Source organism: Mus musculus, chromosome 9, assembly GCF_000001635.26.
Source record: "Mus musculus strain C57BL/6J chromosome 9, GRCm38.p6 C57BL/6J".
In the NCBI taxonomy this organism is placed as follows: Eukaryota; Metazoa; Chordata; class Mammalia; order Rodentia; family Muridae; genus Mus; species Mus musculus.
This window is the reverse complement of record NC_000075.6, coordinates 45997307-46014835: the sequence shown is the minus strand read 5'-3', so window position 1 is coordinate 46014835 and position 17529 is coordinate 45997307. Positions and strand designations below refer to the sequence as shown.

The 17529-nt window shown below is 47.6% G+C and overlaps 2 protein-coding genes across 3 annotated transcripts in view; one reads left to right on the top strand and one right to left on the bottom strand.

Annotated features, from left to right (window-relative positions):
• The window catches only part of Sik3 (SIK family kinase 3), a 211375-nt gene extending 209359 nt beyond the window's left edge, over window positions 1-2016 (bottom strand). The window contains exon 1 of one of the 2 annotated variants that reach the window (NM_027498.3): window positions 1706-2016. In NM_027498.3, coding sequence (NP_081774.3) covers window positions 1706-1978 — 273 coding nt within the window. In that variant the 5' untranslated portion in view covers window positions 1979-2016. The remainder of the gene's footprint in view (window positions 1-1705) is intronic. The other variant, XM_006510590.3, reaches the window with a different exon arrangement.
• A 129-nt stretch (window positions 2017-2145) lies between these two features.
• Window positions 2146-17529, top strand: part of Pafah1b2 (platelet-activating factor acetylhydrolase, isoform 1b, subunit 2) — a 47380-nt gene continuing 31996 nt past the window's right edge. The window contains exon 1 of the mRNA NM_001357241.1: window positions 2146-2313. The gene's annotated coding sequence lies outside the window, so the exon portion shown is untranslated. The remainder of the gene's footprint in view (window positions 2314-17529) is intronic.

The window sequence follows — 17529 nt, the reverse complement described above, 5'->3', positions numbered from 1 at the left end:
TTTTTTTAATCAATATTTTGATATAAAAATTCAAATTTCTTTAAATCATAGAGAACGTAGCCAGACAACCAATTATGTTTGTGGAGTCCATTTCCCAGAGGTCAGAGCAAAATAACCACAGAAGCAGACAGGGGAGAGAAAACAAGGGACAGAGGCATTCTGTTTGTAAACACAAGTTTGACTAGGCCAACAGTAAACACACTGTAGGGGGTAAGGAGATGCCGGCTTCGGCTCCAGCTGCGGACCTGAGGGAGGGACTGCAACAGGAGGGCGCACTTGAGTCTGTCACAGGGCTCTGAAGACTTGAGGCTTGAAGGGGTCCCACCAGAGGAAGTGAAACTGACCAATCACTCTGCCCGCCGCCACCCTCGGAAGAAGGGCCCCTTGTAGTCTTTGACAGAGAGAGGCAAGGAAAGGAACTTTCAGGTTGCCAATAAGCAGGATACGAGGCCCAGATAAGTCCTGGCAGGGAGGGACTGCTATAAAAGCCAAAACAAGGTAGGCTAAGGTAAACAGCGGCCAGGGGGAGGAGGGGAGGGGAGTCCTGGGTCTCCCGGAGGAGCATGCTTAGGTAGTAAAGGTTTTTCATTAGCCAGGCGGAAGAAAAACTCAAGCTACTGTTTTAAATATAAGGAATGACTACTACGTTAAAAGTATCCATTTAAGTGAGGTATTGAGCAAAGACGAGTTGGGAATTCAAATGGGTTTTGTGGCTTCCATCAAAACTGAATGATTTTCCTTGATACTCTCAATGAAGAAAGATAGGTAAAAGTGCTACCCTCTGAGTCCTTTAAAAAATATACTACATGCGTATACATACATGGTTTCCTAACTGACCTTGGCCAGTTTCACTACTACAGCTCCTCAAATCCCTTGGGAACCAAAGGGCCCAAATGAGTGGAATTCTGTCGTGCCAATCCCACGGTTCCCTTCCCTACTGAAAAGCCCACCCCGAGTTCTAAAAAGCCCACCATTTCAGACCCTCTGACAACTAAAAATAACCAGCAAACCATCTTATCCTAAATTGTTTAACCCTTGGTTAGCTAGTGTCACCAGGAACCCTGAGCCTTGGGACATCTGGTCATGGGTCCATTCCATTTTTTTCCCCCTTATTTCCCTGCTTTCTTCACTGACTCTTCCCATAATCAAGTATACTTCCTCAGGCTTACAACTGACACCATCTCCCCGTCTTAAATAATCAAACGTGGATTCCTTTCTCTGGTATAGGTGCCAGGTCCTTCTCTTCCCGGTGTCTTGCACCCCACCGCACACCCTCAGCCCCATGCCCCAGCCGTCCTGGGAAGCCTGAGGCAGCCAGTTTGCGCGTCTCCCCCATCCTGTGGTCCACATTTCATATGCCCCTGCCCTCGTTCTGATGGTTTCCTAATTGCTGGTTCCGGAGTCTTCCTGGCGTGCAGTCCGCCGGCCCCCAGAGAGTTCCAACGCCTCCTTTCCAGTCACCCCCCCCCCCCGACCCTGCGCACAGCCCTGGGGACCTCTCCGATGTCCAGCTGCTAAGTTCCCGGAGCCCCCCCTTCCGGAACCCCTCCGCTCTGAGGTCCCTGCCTTCTCCCGCCAGCACCGGTCCCCACTGCTGACCCTGACCCGAGCCCCGGGGAATCGCGGACTCCCCTGGCCCCACCGCCCTGCTGCAACGCCCCCCGGGCAGCGCAGCCCGCAGCCGCGCGGTCCCCAGCGCCACTACCTTGGCCTTGGTGACGAGGTGCGTGGCCCGCTTGACCACAGCGAAGTTGCCCTTGCCGATGGTGCGGTCGATCTCGTAGTAGCCGATGCGAGCGGCCATCGACCCGCGGGAGGCCGGGGCTGTGGGACGCGCCGGGACGGCGGCCGGGGGCACTGCGGCGGGGGCTGCCGGGGGCCCCGCGGCGGGCGGAGGCAGCAGGCGGCCGGCCGGCCCGGCTCCCCCTGCTCCGGCCACGGCAACCCCGCCAGCTCCGCTCGCCGCCGCCGCCGCCATCTTGTTGTGCAGTGAAACCTCCGGGGCCGCGGGGAGCCGGCCGGGGGGGAGGGGGCGCGGGGGGGCCGAAAGAGGGGGGTTGCCGACAGACGTCACTCCGGGAGGCGGGGCTCCCGCGCCGCCGGGCGCCCGACGCCATGGCAACCGCGCGTCACGTGCGGACGCGCGTCACTGCCCGAAGCCATGGCAACCGTGACCTCACCGGGCGAGCTCGACCTTCCCGCGTGGGTCCCTGTTCCTGAGGCGCCGGCTCCCTAGTGCCCCCCTCTGGGGAACAGGCATTGAAAACGTCGAGGGTCAGCAGCAACTTCTAAGCTTCCGCCGCGCCTAGCGAGGTAGGGATATGAGATGGGGAGACCCCAGAACCAGACTCCCGATGGCCCCTGGTTCGCTGATGGGATCCCTGCTCCGACCTGTGTCCCAGTTCAGTCATCACCAAACCTCCCTTAAAAGGATTTCCTCGTCACCAAAAATACCAGCCTTGTCCCACTTTAGCCCTGGAGGCCACAGAGGCAGGAATAGCTACAGTATTTAAGCAACTGTAACCAAGTTGGTAGCAAGGCAGGGGAATTGTTCAGCAAAAACTCTTACAAAGCCCAGCTCACTTCGTACAATCAATCTAATAAGTCATCGAACACAGAAGAGTGCGGAAATTAGAGTTTGCATATTCAAGGATGTTGAACCCATCCCAAACATGCGTTCCAGTCTTTGGGTGGGTGAGGGCCAGAAAAGGACCGTCATTTTCCTTCCTGCCACCCCTGACTCGGAACAATTCTCCAGCCAGTTGGTCAGAATCTCTTCACTCGTTTTCTGTTGCTGGGTTAGTACTGGTGAAGTGTGTTGCATTCAGGGCCACGTCATGCTTAAAGATGAGCAATCCGTTAAGCAAAACGAGTAACTAATATAAATTCCATCCCTACTAATGACTCTCCAAGGACATTAAGAGTGATCAAATTAATAACCCCTGCAATAAAACTCATATCCCTCTTTCTTCCCTCCTGTTATCTGACATTCCACATCCTGGGCTGTAACTGAGCCTCTCCCCCTCCTCCTTCCTTATTAAGTAGATTGATTTATCTGCCTCTGGTGGGGATAGGAAATTGGGCTGTAAAGGAGAGATAGCCTTTGGTCCGTTAGAAAAGGAAGGAAGAAGGCTGTGTGCATTCCTCTATATAATTGTATCTCATGTATCCAGTGCTATTCTACCCACACCTGTATCTCCCTCCATGGCACAGGAGTATTGTCACATCTCTGTGCAGTATCAAAAAGTGACATCCAGGTCACTGGGTATGTGAGAAAGGAAATACATGCTTACCCTTTCTGACCACAGGTCTTTCCCCAATGTTCTGATTCCCCCCATGTGACATAAGTAATGGCTGGGTCTAGGATGGGACAGAGGGGTCATCCCACAACTGCCTTGAATCAGTTCCCTGGTGGCTATTTCAAATTGCCAGCACAATTAACACTAATTGGCTCCTTTACAAGCAAATAAAGACAGGGATGAAGTGGACCTTGCTTCTTAGGCTGCTTAAACCTATTCATCAAGTGAGATTACGAAATCTGAGATGAATGATTGGGTGTGGCCCTTACAACTTCATGGCCCTTGCTGGAATCTAGCAAAGCCAATAACTTAGGGGCTGGACCTCAGAATGAGGTTTACCATCTCCCTGGAGGTGGGGAGCTCTCCTGGTAAGACAAAGAAAAACAAGCTTTCTCTCTGGAAGGCTTAGAATCAGTACTGAAGCCACTCTTGTCTAGGCTGTGCACCCAGAGTGTCTTCCACTCTTAGACATTTAGACATAATTGGAAAATTTGTTTGTTTTGATCAAATTCTCTCTTCTTCTTCTTCTTCTTCTTCTTCTTTCTCTCTCTCTCTCTCTCTCTCTCTCTCTCTCTCTCTCTGAGACAGTCTCTCTCCATGTAGTCCTGGATATCCTGGAACTGAATACGTAATCAAGCCAGCCTCAAACACACAGATCCACCTGCCTCTGCTTCCCCTGTGCTGGATTAAAGGCTTGTAGCTACCACACCCACACCCAGCTAAGCAAAGTTTCATTTTGCCCTGGCTGATTTCAGAAGTTCTGGGTAACCAAGGACAACCTTGAATCTGTGATCTCTCTGCTTCCACTTCCCAAATACAGGAGTTACAGGTGTGCTCGACCTGTCTTTTTTTGGGTTTTTTTGTTTTTGTTTTTGTTTTGTTTTGTTTTGTTTTTTCGGTTTTTCGAGACAGGGTTTCTCTATATGGCCCTGGCTGTCCTGGAACTCACTCTGTAGACCAGCCTGGCCTCGAACTCAGAAATCCGCCTGCCTCTCCCACCAACGAGTGCTGGGATTAAAGGCGTGCGCCACCACTGCCCAGCAATGTCCTGACCTATCTCATGCAGTGCTGAAGATCAAACTCGGGGCTCCGTGATAATGCTTTACTGTGCACTCACTCTACCAACTGAGCTGCACCTCTTATTCAAATTCTCATTGTATCACTCCCCCACCCCACCCCTCACTTCAAGAAAGCCTTGAGGAGGAGCTAGGAAAATGGAGCATTGCTTTAATTTCCAAAGAGACCTATCCTGCTGGTTCCCTAGCAGTGAGTATAGGATAGCCAGATAAGGGTGTTCCTTGCCTTTGTGGAATGGGGTGAGAAGGTGTGCATTCAGTGCGTTTATTCAGGGATCTGGATAAAGGCTTGCTGGGTTCTCAGAGACCTCGATCCCCAGCACCATAAAATAATAATAAAATAATAATAATAACAACAACAACTATTTGCCAAGCACTGGATTGCACAGTATACATTGATAATATTATAAAGTCACTTAAGATTTACAACAAGCCTGGTGTCACAGGCCTTTAATTCCAGCACTTGGAGTTCGAGGCCAGCCTGGTCTACAAATCAAGTTCCAGAACAGCCAGGGCTACACAGAGAAACCCTGTCTCAAAACAAAACAAAATCTTACAACAGGGTCTGGAGAGGTGTTGTATTACTAGACAGATTCTGCAGCCAAGGAAAAGGAGAAGTGAAGACACTAAGGGGTTTGTCCAAGGTCACAGAGCCAGGAAGTGGTAGGGCCCGAATTCAGATGCAGGCAGCTGCCCCTGGAGCCTGTGTTCTATGGCTTCTTTCCCCAATTCTAATCCTCATGAAGGAAGATGCCAGAAGGAAAATCAGGTTTCTGAGCTAAGGCTAACTTACTTAGATTCAACCTAGTGTTCTACTTTCTGTTTTCAATGAACCCCAAGGCTCATATGTTAAAGCTCTCTCCCCCAACATGGCCTTATTAGGAGGTTATGGGAGCTTTCTTAAGAGATGGGATCTGGTAGGAGGTCTTTGGGTGATCAGGGGCGTGTCTTTAAAGATCTCTCTCTCTGATCTCTCTCTTTCTCTCTCTCTCTCTCTCTCTCTCTCTCTCTCTGGCTTCTTGGCCAGGAAATGAAGAGCTGTCCTCTGTCATGTGCTCCCTCCATGATATGTTTCCTTGACCCAGGCCCAACAGAAACCTTGTCTCTTTAGAAGTTCTTATAGCTGTGTAGGAGAACTTAGCCAGAGGCAGACATACCTAACAACGTCCCGCTGAGCTGGCCTTGTGAGGAGAGTGGGGAGGAGAAAGGAAAGGGGAAGCAGGTGGAGCAGACAGGAGGCCCAAACACCAAAAAAAAAAAAAAAAAAAAAGGGGGGGGGCGGGGAGGAAGGGAATCAAAATGTCTGGATTATGTAGGGAAGGGCCTCTGGGGAAGGAAGCCCTTAGGTTGGAATGTTTAGGGTAAAGGATGGGCTATGCTAGACGTACCCTGTAACAGATAGGGAATGGGGAAGCTGGAAGAACCTGGTAGCCAGATATGCTTTGGTATGTTAAAAAGACACCTCCGGGTTTGAAACTTAACAAAGGGTTGAATAGCCTATATATTTGAACACTGATTAAAACAGCGGTAGAGACGAGGAGGTTGAGGGTGGCTGGAAGCAAGACAGAGGGGGCCTAGGCAGGCCTGTTAAACAGGCCTGTGGTGGCTTGGCTTATAAAACTCCCAGAGGGAGACTTCCTGTTCACTAGGAAAGAACATCACTCCCCTAATGAATTGCCCCCAAGATGTGTGCGTGCCCCTGCCCCTTTGCGAGGACTGACCTGGGTTGCTGAAATCTCAGAGACGTGCCAGTTAATAGAAGGGCAGAGACGGCTACAATCAGCCCCACTATCCAACTACTTGCTTTCTGCAAAGGCAAAGGTACATTCAAAGACAAAAATTAACCTTTCCACCGGGGCTGTGGTGGCTCACACCTTTAATCCCAGGACTTGGGAGGCAGAGGCAGGCGGATTTCTGAGTTCAAGGCCAGCCTGGTCTACAGAGTGAGTTGCAGGACAGCCAGGGCTACACAGAGAAACCCTGTCTGAAAAAAACAAACAAACAAACAAACAAACAAACAAACATTAACCTCTCCACAGTGTGATGGCTTTCTGTCTGGTTGCAAAACCTAAAAAGCCCAACCCAAGACATTGTTGTAGAAGACGATAGAACAGAGACCTGGAGGATGATGGCTCAGTCAGCTCACTGGGTCAAAAGTTCATGCCCCATGGTAACGTCATGACCTGAGTTCCATACCAGTGATCCATAAAAGCAAGCCAGATGTAGTAACATGAATCTGTTATCCCAGGACTCCTATAGTGAAGTAATAGCCGAGGCAGGAGAATCACATGGAAGCTCAAGGGCCACCTAACATAGAGGACAGATTGTGACAGAAGCAAGGGACCTACAGCCTGAGCAGGGTGAAAGGAGAGAACTGATCCAAAAAGCTGGTCTCTGACATCCACCTTGGGCCATAGTCATAGTATGTATACACTGTGGTATGCATACTCTCCCAACCATGCACACACATGCACAGGTATAGACACATACACATAGTGATGATAATAATAAAATTTTAAAAGGTGGTGGGTCACAGAGATGGGTCTGGTGTAAAGGTGTTGGTTGCAAAGCCTGATGACTGATGCCCATTTGATCCCTGGGATCCATATGAGGGAAGGAGAGAGACAACTCCTGCAAGTTGTTATCTGGCTTCCACATGTTGTGTGTGTGTGTGTGTGTGTGTGTGTGTGTGTGTGTGTGTGTGTGCTCTGTATGTAGCAAAGTGCTTGCCTCAAATGTATGAGATCCTAAGTTCAATCCATAACATCACAAAAAGAAAAAAAATTTATGCTTCTATAAGTGATTCAAAATCTAGGGTCTATGCCAAGTATGGTTCACAATCTGACCAAATGGGAAGCTGAGACAAGAGGGTTGCCACAAGTTCAAGGCCAGCCTAAATTACATAGTAAGACCCTGTCTTAAAAATAGAGAAAAATATTTTAATGATTTAAAAAAATTATGCATATAAGTATTTTGCCTACAAGTATGCATATGTATCGCACACCTGCAGAGGCTAGGGAAAAAAAAGCACTGGAGTTGGACGTGTGGTTCACACCTTTAACCCCAGCACTCCAGAAGCAGAGGCAGGGGGATCTCTGTGAGTTTAAGGACAGCCTGGTCTACAGATTTGAGTTCCAAGACAGCCAGGACCAGGCTATACAGAGAAACCCTGTCTTGAAAAACCAAAAAAAAAAAAAAAAAAAAAGGAAAAGGAAGGAAGGAAGGAAGGTAGGAAGGAAGGAAGGAAGGAAGGAAGGAAGGAAGGAAGGAAGGAAGGAAGGAAGGAAGGAAAGAAGGAAAGGCATTGAGTCCCCCTGGAACTGAGGTTACAGATGGCTATGAAATACCACCGTGTGAGTACTAGGAACCAAACCCAGGTCCTCTGCAAGAGCTGGGCCACTTGTTTGTTTGTTTGTTTGTTTGTAGACAGGTCTCATTATGTAACCTGTTTGTCCTGGAATTCGGTATAAATCTCAATGGCCTCGAGCTCACTCAGATCCACTGCTTCTGCCTCTCTGAGCTGAGATTAAAGGCTAACCCCACCACCTAGCATGCTTAGCCATTTGTTTTCAAGTTAAGATTTCCTTGTGTAGCGCTGGCTGTCCTGGAACTCACTCTTTAGACCAGACAGTCTTGAACTCACAGAGAGCCACCTTCATGCTTTTCCAGTTTTAAAGGTCCACTTAACCTCAGTGCTAGGCAGCTTACCAGCAACTGGAAAGAAAACTGTATCCTCACCATATTGCCTCATGGATTTTTCAGACCTCTGAGACCATAAGGAGGGTCCAGTCTCTGGACATCTCTGGAATCAGCTGACACAAGGATAGATAGTAGTTGACTTACACACTTTATTCAGAACATCTGTATACCAAACACAACGTTGCTGAATGTTTTTTTGAAGCCAGGGACTTACTACCTCAGTCTAATTCTGCTAGCACACAGGAACTAGGACACCGTGAGCCACATTGTCTGAAACTCCAAACGCCCTGGTGTCTGGGAGATGCGTCTGAATGTGAGGCTTCTCTGTGCAGGGGCCACCCTTTGTTTCCATCTCAGCTGTGTGGCTTTTACTTCCCCTTAAATCCCAGATCAACCTAGCCTGGTTTGCGTGTCTCCTCTGACTGTCCAGAAACAGCCCTGAACAGTCAAAAAGAACAAGCTGGTGTCCAGCTCTAGAGCACCACAGGAAGGGCCTGAGAGCAGATGGGAGCTTTCCATCAAGGCTTGGCTTTGAGTTGTCCCAAGCATGATGCCCCACCCCCTGTCCCAAACATAATTTTTCCTTTCTTTAGTATGTGTAGTAAGAGTTAACAGAAGATTTTTTTATAGTTACTAAATACCCCTTAAATAATTCCCAAGTATCTTCAAACCTTCTAAAAAAGATTTTTCATTCTGGTTGTTATTGTTGTTTGGAGACAAGGTCTCTCTGAGCGGCCCTTGGTGGGCCTGGAACTCACTATGTAGACCAGACTGGCCTTGAATTCAGAGATCAGCCTCCAGAGTGCTGGGAATAAAGGCATCTCCTACCACGCCTGACTTATTTTTTTACATTATTGTGTCTATGTGATATATTTGGGAGTACACATATTCTATGGAGCATACATGGCGATCTAGAGACAACTTGAGCCAACACCCCCATTTAATTTTTGATGTTTTAGTTGTGAGCCTTCTCTCTAGCTCCACCATCCCTATCTCCCCCCCCCCACACACACACACCCCTTTTGAGACAGTTTTACTATGTAACCTGGACTGTCACGGAACTCATTCTATAGACCAGGCTGGCCTCAATCTTTGAGATCTGCCTGCCTCTGCCTCCAGAGTCCTGGGGCTGAAGCTGTGCTCCACCATCATTTAGCCTTTCAGTCTCTCTCCTTGGGCTCCTTCCATCTCTTGCCCAAGGTTCAAGTAGCCCTGCTTCAGTTTCTAGACTGGGTGGGATTACAGGGGTGTGCCATGGTGCCCTGTGGCTTTTCTACCTGTTTATGTGTGACTGTATTAGCATTCTGGCTCAGTCTCTTCCTCTAATAAATACATACATCATCATCTGGAGGTTTCCTCTTCGGTAATTGTTTTTGCAGTGTTGGGGATATGTATATCCAGGCCCTGACACCTGCCCCACCCCTGCAGTGAGGTACACTCTCCAGCTCCCAACTTTGATTTGATATAGACTATCACTGGAGTATTCATTAGAAGAAAATCCATTCAGGACAATGTTTTCTCGCAAACACATGTGTACCTTATGCCAAGGGCTCCTCATTTAATCAGCTCTCCAGTACTTACGCTATAAAGCCTTTTAAAAACCAGACCTTAGGCCCTTAATCCCAGAACTCTGAAGGCAGAGGCAGGTGCCATCCAAGGCTTGTTTTTGGCTGTTTGACACAGGGTCTTGTTATATATCCAAGCCTAGCCTCAAACTCACTATCCTCCTGAAGGTGAGGAGTACAAGCTGGTGCTGCCAGTCCTGGCAAGATCTGGGCATATTGGCTTTGGTGGTGGTGGTGGTGACAGTGTTGGTGGTGGTGCTGCTGCCGCTGGTGGTGGTCTTTGTTTTTATATGTGTTTGTATGTATGTATGTATGTATGTATGTATGTATGTATGTATGTGTGTGTGTATGGAGAGGCCAGAGGGCATTGTCAGGCATTGTCCTCAATCTCTCCCTCTGCTCTGTTGTACGCCTCTCTTGTTGAACTTGGAGCTTGGTGATTCAGCCAGACTGGCTGGCCGACAAGCCATGGCCACCCTTCTTGCCTCTGTGCCCTCAGCATTGGGATTACAAGTATGCATTGCCAAGTGTGTTTTTCAGGATGAAACTCAGGCCTCCTTGGTATCCTTGCATATCAAGTGCTCTGCTGAGGGAGCCACGTTTTCCCAGTCCTTTTGGAGGGTTGGTTGGTTGGTTTTGAGGCAAGGTCTCACATAGTTCAAGTTCTGCCTTGAGCTTGCTGTGTAGCCAAGATGACCTTAATCTTCTAATGCTCTTGCCTCTACCTTCCAAGTTCTGGGATCACAGGTATGTGCCACTGTGCCTGGCTAGAATCTTGTATATTTAGATCCTTTCTCTTAAATATAAAGGCTGGACAGTGGTAGCGCACACCTTTAACCCAGCGTTTGGGAGGCAGAGGCAGGCGGGTCCCTGTGAGTTTGATGCCAACCTGGTCTTAAGACACAGAGACACCCTGCCTCGAAGAAATGAATAAATGAATGAGTTAATTAATTAAAAGTGTACCTAAGATATTAGGAAGTCAGAACTAAAGGCATGCTTGACATTTCCCCTTCCTGTCTCTGGCTCTGCACCTGGTTCTCCTCGCCAGTGTGGAGCATCTGCCTTGGGAATTGCCTCTGGGTCCTAAGTGGTCCGTTTAAACCTTTCCCTGTTTTCCCGGCCAAGATTGGTGTGCTGCTTCTTGCACTGAGTGGCTGTCACTCGGGTTTTCTACCCGTGTTTCCAGCACATTTCTGCCACTGGGACTGGCTTCTGTAGGAACTGGGATTCTTTCTCCCTTGCTTCCTTTTCAGGCCCCTGTAAAACAGGAAAACCCAGTGAACCCTTTCCCTTGGCGGCAGCGACACCTGCTGGTGGGATTCTAAAGTACAGTTTGCCTTTTGCCTTTTAAAAAACAAAAAAACTAGGGCCCTCTAGTTCTTTCTATTTAAACTTCAGGGAAATTGAAAACTGGAAGCCCACGTCAAGAACCAGAGAGTTGAAATCCAATGGAAGCAGCCTCCAGGAAGCAGCATGTCTTTATGGCCAGAAAGGTAGAGGACTGGGAGATGGGAAATGGGTAATGTGCTTGCCACACAGGTGAAAGAATCTGAGTTCAGGAGTATGGGTTGCACCCACTAATCCCAGCACTCAGAAGGCAGACGCAGCCAAATACTTGAGTTCTTGTTTTGTTTTGTTTTGTATTTTTCGAGACAGGGTTTCTCTGTGTAGCCCTGGCTATCCTGGAACTGACTTTGTAGACCAGGCTGGCCTTGAATTCAGAAATTCACCTGCCTCTGCCTCCCAAGTACTGGGACTAAAGGCGTGTGCCACCACCGCCTGGCTAAAAACACTTATTTATTTATTTATTTATTTATTTATTTGGTCTTTTCAAGAGCAAGAACACTCTTAACTGTGGAACTATCTCTCCACCTTTTATTTTATTTTATTTTACTTTACTTGGGTGAAAATGGCCCCCATAGACTCATAGGGAGTGGCATTATTGGAGGTGTGGCCTTCTTGGAGGAACTGTGTCACTGGGAGCAGGCTTTGATGTTTCAGAAGCTCGAACCAGGCCCAGTGCCACTCTCTTCCTGCTGCCTGCTGCCAGATGTAGAACTCTCTGCTACTCCTCCAGCATCCAGCCTGCCTGTGTGCCACCATGCTCCCCACCATGATGACAATGGACTAAATCTCTTAAACTGTAAGCCAGGCCCAATTAAAGACTTTCTTTTTTAAGAGTTGCTGTGGTCATAGTGTCTCTTCACAGCAATACAACAGTGGCAAAGACACTAGGCTTCATAATCTTATTATTAATAATAAATAATACAAATTTTATACCAAAAAATGAAATTGTCACGACAGTGAAAAGAGAGCCAAACACAGTGCTATATGCCTGTAATCTTAGCACTGAGACCCTTTTTTAAAAAGAGTTATTTATTTATTTTACATAGATGAGTACACTGTAGCTGTCTTCAGACACATCAGAAGAGGACATCAGATTTCATTACAGATGGTTGTGAGCCACCATGTGGTTTCTGAGAATTGAACTCAGGACCTCTGGAAGAACAGTTGGTGCTCTTAACCACTGAGCCATCTCTCCAGCCCCCGAGATACCCTATTTTGGGCTGGGAAGATGACTTAGTGCTTAACAGCACTAGCTGATCTTCCAGAGGACCCAGATTCAGTTCCTAGCACCAACAGGAAGGCTAACAAACGTATGTAACTATACAGTTCCAGATTTAATGCCTTTATGGCCTCTGTGGGAACCAGGCACATATGTGGTACACAGTCATATTTGCTTTTTCAAAGACAGGATAGTCCTAACTGTCTTAGAACTCACTTTATAGCTCAGACTGTCCTCAAACTCACAGAGGTTCACCTGCCTCTCTGTTCTGAGTGCTGAGATTAGAGGTGTTCACCACCACCACCCAGTATAACTTCTTTTAAAAAGATGTATTTATTTTATTTATATGAGTACAATAGCTGTCTTCAGACACACCAGAAGAGGGCATCGGATCCCATTACAGATGGTTGTGAGCCACCATGTGGTTGCTGGGAATTGAACTCAGAACATCTAGAAGAGCAGTCAGTTCTCTTAACCACTGAGCCATCTCTCCATTCCCCTGGCACAATTTTTTAATAATAATGAATAAAAAATTTAAAACAAACAAAGAGAGCGGGCTGGGGAGGGGGGGACAAAGAAAGAAATACCCTATTTTAAAAGAAGTGTGGGGCATATGGGTTAAGTTCCCAGCACCCACATCGGTCTGCTCACAGCTCTCTGTAACTCCAGTTCCAGAAGACCCAATGCCCTCTTCAGGCATCTTTTAATGTGAAAAGGAAAACCTACAAAATGAGAGTAAAAGTAATCTTACACTGGGGGTGTGGAGGCAAAGAGGGTTAAAAACTCAGTCATCTTCAGCGGCATACCAACTTTGAAGACAGTCTGGGCTGCAGGAAGTTCTGACTACAAAACAAACAAACAAAATACACAAATTAAGATATTGTGAAATAATGCATCTCAGTAATAGGACAAAAAAGGTAGATAATAAGTAAAAGTGTGGACAGAGATGTGGAGAGATCGGGGGCCCCCATGCCTTTCGGGGGGTGCAGCCACTTGGGAAAAAACACCTTGGGATTAGACATGGAGGGATAGCGAGATGGCTCAGCAGGTAAATAAAGGTGCTGTCTTGTCACTGTATACTGTATGTGACAGTGGAATACACACACACACACACACACACACACACACACACACTGCCCCTTAACTCTTCCTGAATTGACCCCAATTTCTTTGCCATGGACAACTTCATGTTCTTGTCGTCATCGTCGTCTCGTCCTTCTTTTAATATCCCATTGAGTCCAGCTTGGACTGTCTGTTTACTCCTGATTGTAGGGCCATTCACTGAAGCATGGTTGACCCAGCAGGGGCTACCCCCTTAAAGGAAACTGACTTTCTCTCCTCCAGAAACCATCAACACTCAGTAGCTCCTCCTTTAAGGGTGGAGGCTCAGGCACACCTTTCCTCTCTGTGCTGAAATGTTTAAAATGTTGGCTGCCTTGATTGATCACGCAGGTTGGCTGCCTTGATTGATCACGCAGGTTGGCTGCCTTGATTGATCACGCAGGCAGCAGCCGCTGTGAGTTCCCAAGCACAGCAGTCCTGTCCCGTCCAGAGACAGCTTTCCCGAGGCCCTCTCCAGCTGCTGATTCTTAAAACTTTTTTTACTCCTTCTACCATAATGAATGGTTCCTGGTGTGCTTGCGTGTGTGCCTGTGTGACAGGTGTCTCATCTCTGGCTGAGTATTCCACTGACACGTACTCTCTGCACTTTGAGCACTTGTGAGTTTCTGCGTTAACCACTGTCCAAGAATAAAGAAACCTCTCTGGAGAGATCTGAGAGTGGCAGTAATCTAGATGTAGACAGATGTAAATGTACAGGGTAGTGTGATACTATGTTCATTTAGCAGAATAATAATAGGTTCCCTCCAGGGTGCTCTGAGCTCCCCAACTACAGGTTCTTGGGCAGATTTACAGCACCAGCCAGGCATGCGTTTGCTCCTATGGAATGAGCGTTAAACCCAAGCTGAAAGCAGTTGGTTACTGCTGGGCCACTTGCGCCACTTGTGCACCCATTGGCATGTTTTGTCATGCCAGTCATGGTGACCCTTGTTCCCACCCATCCCTGCCCCAGCAGCCTACACATTACATTCCAGCATTATGAAAACCTAGCCGACATAAAGGACTTCCTGGTTAGTACCAACTTGGTTTCTCTGTGGCCGGTGACCAATGTGTGTGATGTCTTCAGCAATAGTCCCACTCACCATCAAGTTCTGGTTGGCAGCCAAGAGCAATGGCAATAGCCCGTAGTATTTTAGAAGTCTCTCAGGTATCTCTGACCAACAGTTTGAGGTGTGGTACCCTTTAACTGGCATGGGGCTTTTTACTTGGCATCCTACGACTTCTGAGAGGAGCATAAACCCTCATATAGGGTAATTCCAACTGTGTGTGTGTAGCTTATAAAATTGTAGCTCTCCTATCCCTCTCCTCCCATTCTTATTCATCAGTTTTCCTGAACAAGGACGCACAAAAGCACAACCCACTGCTGTATCTGCTGTGGTTAATGGGGCAGACACTAGCTCCATTAGTCCTGGGAAACCAGCACTCCCACCCTGGAGTCTGGAAAGAGTCCCTCACGGTTATGAGCAGCTCAGCTACTACACTAGACACAGCCATGTCTTCTCTTTCTCCTTTCTTCCTTGTTGATAGACCTCAAGGACCTTCATGCCGGTTTGAATGCAATCCTAGGCTGAGTGATTTTTCTAGGGCTGTGTGTTTACCTAGTGAACTTGAAAAAGACTGGAGTTTCTTTGCTCCTAAGACTAATGTCTCAGAGCTGCAGAGACGCAGCTACATATCCAGCTGTTCAGAGCCACCTGTCAGACCTCTTCCTAAGTGGGCTTGGAAGTATGAATTGGGGAAAGAACTCGACTGAGCTACTGTGGCTTACCTCCCTGTCCCTGGAGGAGACAGACTAGAAAACATGGAAAGAAGTTAAGTTGGTTTCCACAAAAGACAGGGCAACGTGTCTATCCATGGTGAATAAAAAAGAATGGGAAGGGGCAGGCTTAAAGCCAGCAAAGCAGTACGAGGTGGCACACATCTGCTGTTTCAGTACCTGAGAGATGGAGGCAGGAATTCTGGGTGTTCAGGGTTGGCCTGGGAAGATGGCTCAGTCTGTATAGTAGAGAGCCTGAGTTCAGATCCCTTGCACCTGTGTAAAGCAGAACCCGGTGGAAGCACTTGTCATCCCAGCCCTGTGGTGGCAGGTAGGAGATTCCCTGGAACTCACTAGTCAGAGAAGTAAAGGAGTTTTTTTGTTTTTGTTTTTGTTTTTGTTTTCTATACTGATGCAAACTCCAATATCCAGAAGGCTCTTGATGGATCAGGGGGAGAGTCCCCAAGCCCCAGAGAAAAGGAACACTGTTGTGGTAGTGCCAGCCTGCAGAGTCGCCAACAGCCAGTGAGGACCACAACACAAAGACCGAGTACAGTAGTGTTCATTGTTCCCAGCAGAGTGGCAACAATCCCTAGGAGGAACGACTCTGCCAAATAGCATTAGGGAAGGCAGTGTTAAGGGTCTCCTGGAGCAGCAGCAACTCCTGACCATGTACCATGGCTGCTTTGGGAAGGAAGCGTATTGCACAGCCCATGGGCCTGCTAGAGCCAGTGAGGGAGAAGGGCAAAGGGCCTTATGGGACAACGTTATTTCAAATTACTAAAAGGTTAGTGGAGTGGACTGGCTGGTGTCACAGAGAAGGTGGTAACTAAATCTTTAACCTCATCTTGGCCTCTTCTTTAATGTTGACCAGTTGATTGATTGGGAGGTACCCACATGCCATGACACCCACAAGAAAGTCAAGGGGTGACTTTTGAGAAGCCAGTTTGCCCTTCCACTGTGTTTTAAGGCAGAGTCTTTCTGGTTTCTGCCACTGTGATGTGTAGTCTGGGCAGCTATTCTCCTGTCTCTGCCTGTCATTTCACTACAGGAGTGCTGCATTGTGGACGCATGCCACTGCATCTACCTTTCACGTGGGTCTTGGTGCCTTCATCTCCTTTTTTTTTTTTTAAGATTTATGTATTTATATATTTATGTGTTTGTTTGTTTATTTATTTATTTTTATGTATGTGAGTACACTGTCGCTCTCTTCAGAAACACCAGAAGAGAGCATCTGATCCCATTACCGATGGTTGTGAGCCACCATGTGGTTGCTGGGAATTGAATTCAGGACCTCGGGAAAAGCAGTCAGTGCTCTTAACCACTAAGCCATCCCTCCAGCCCTGAACTCAGGTCTTTGGACAGAAAGCATTTGTACCTGCTGAGCCACCGAGCTGTGGTCTCTCATGGCTTATCTTATCATGTCAAGCAATAAAATATTGTTTCTAAGTGTATGCCTAGAAGGAAATACCCAAATGAGAGTAGCTCATCTCCTTCCCCTGAATCCCTGGGGATCAGTCTCAGGTTGTCAGGCTTGGGGGCAAGCACCTTTATTCGCTGAGCTAACTTGCTGGTCCTGGTATTTCAAAATGGATTAGCATTTAAGTCAGCTAACTGAAAAAGAAGATTTTCCCTTGCCATTGTGTGGGCTTCCTGCAGTCAGTTAAGAGAGCAGAGCAGTAGAGGAAGAGCAGATTTGCCCTGTTTGCTTGAGCTATGCTGTTCTTTCTGGCCACCCCAGATCCCAGCATTCCTGGGTCTCAAGTCTTCGTGCATGACCTAGAACTACGTTCCGGCTCTCCCAGGCCTTTAGTTTGTAGATAACAGATGGCATGTGACCTCCATAATCTCAGGAGCCAATCATTCATAAATCTCTGTGTGTATTTCCCACTGGTTATGGGGTTTCTCCCTCCCTTCCCTTTAATTTTGTGTGTGACCATGTGAAGACAGCCATGTAGTGTATGTATGTGCATGTGTGTGTTTGAATGCACACCTGCTTAGAGGCCAGAGAGGAGATTGGGTGTCGTTCTCTACCTCCTTCTCTTGAAACAGGTTCTCTTACTGAATCTAGAACTAGTTGGGGGCCAGCAAACCCCAGCAGTCCTTCCTGTCTCAGCCCCCAACGGTGCTGGAACTACAGTCCCCGTGTAGCCCAATCCAGCCTTTTCAGAGTGGGCTGAGATCCAAGCTCAAGTCCTCATGCTTGCCCTTACTCATTTAGTCATCTCTCCAGCTCACCCCCCCCCCCACACACACACACCTTAAACAGGGCTTCATGTAATCCAGTCTAGCCTAAAATGTAATATGTGACAGAGGATGGATTAGTAAACCATGATTAATACAGTCACCATTGCCTGTCTACAGCTGGAAGGTGTGTTTTGTTTTGTTTTGTTTTGTTTTGTTTTGTTTTGTCTTGTTTTGTTTGTCCTGGAACTCAGTCTATATACTA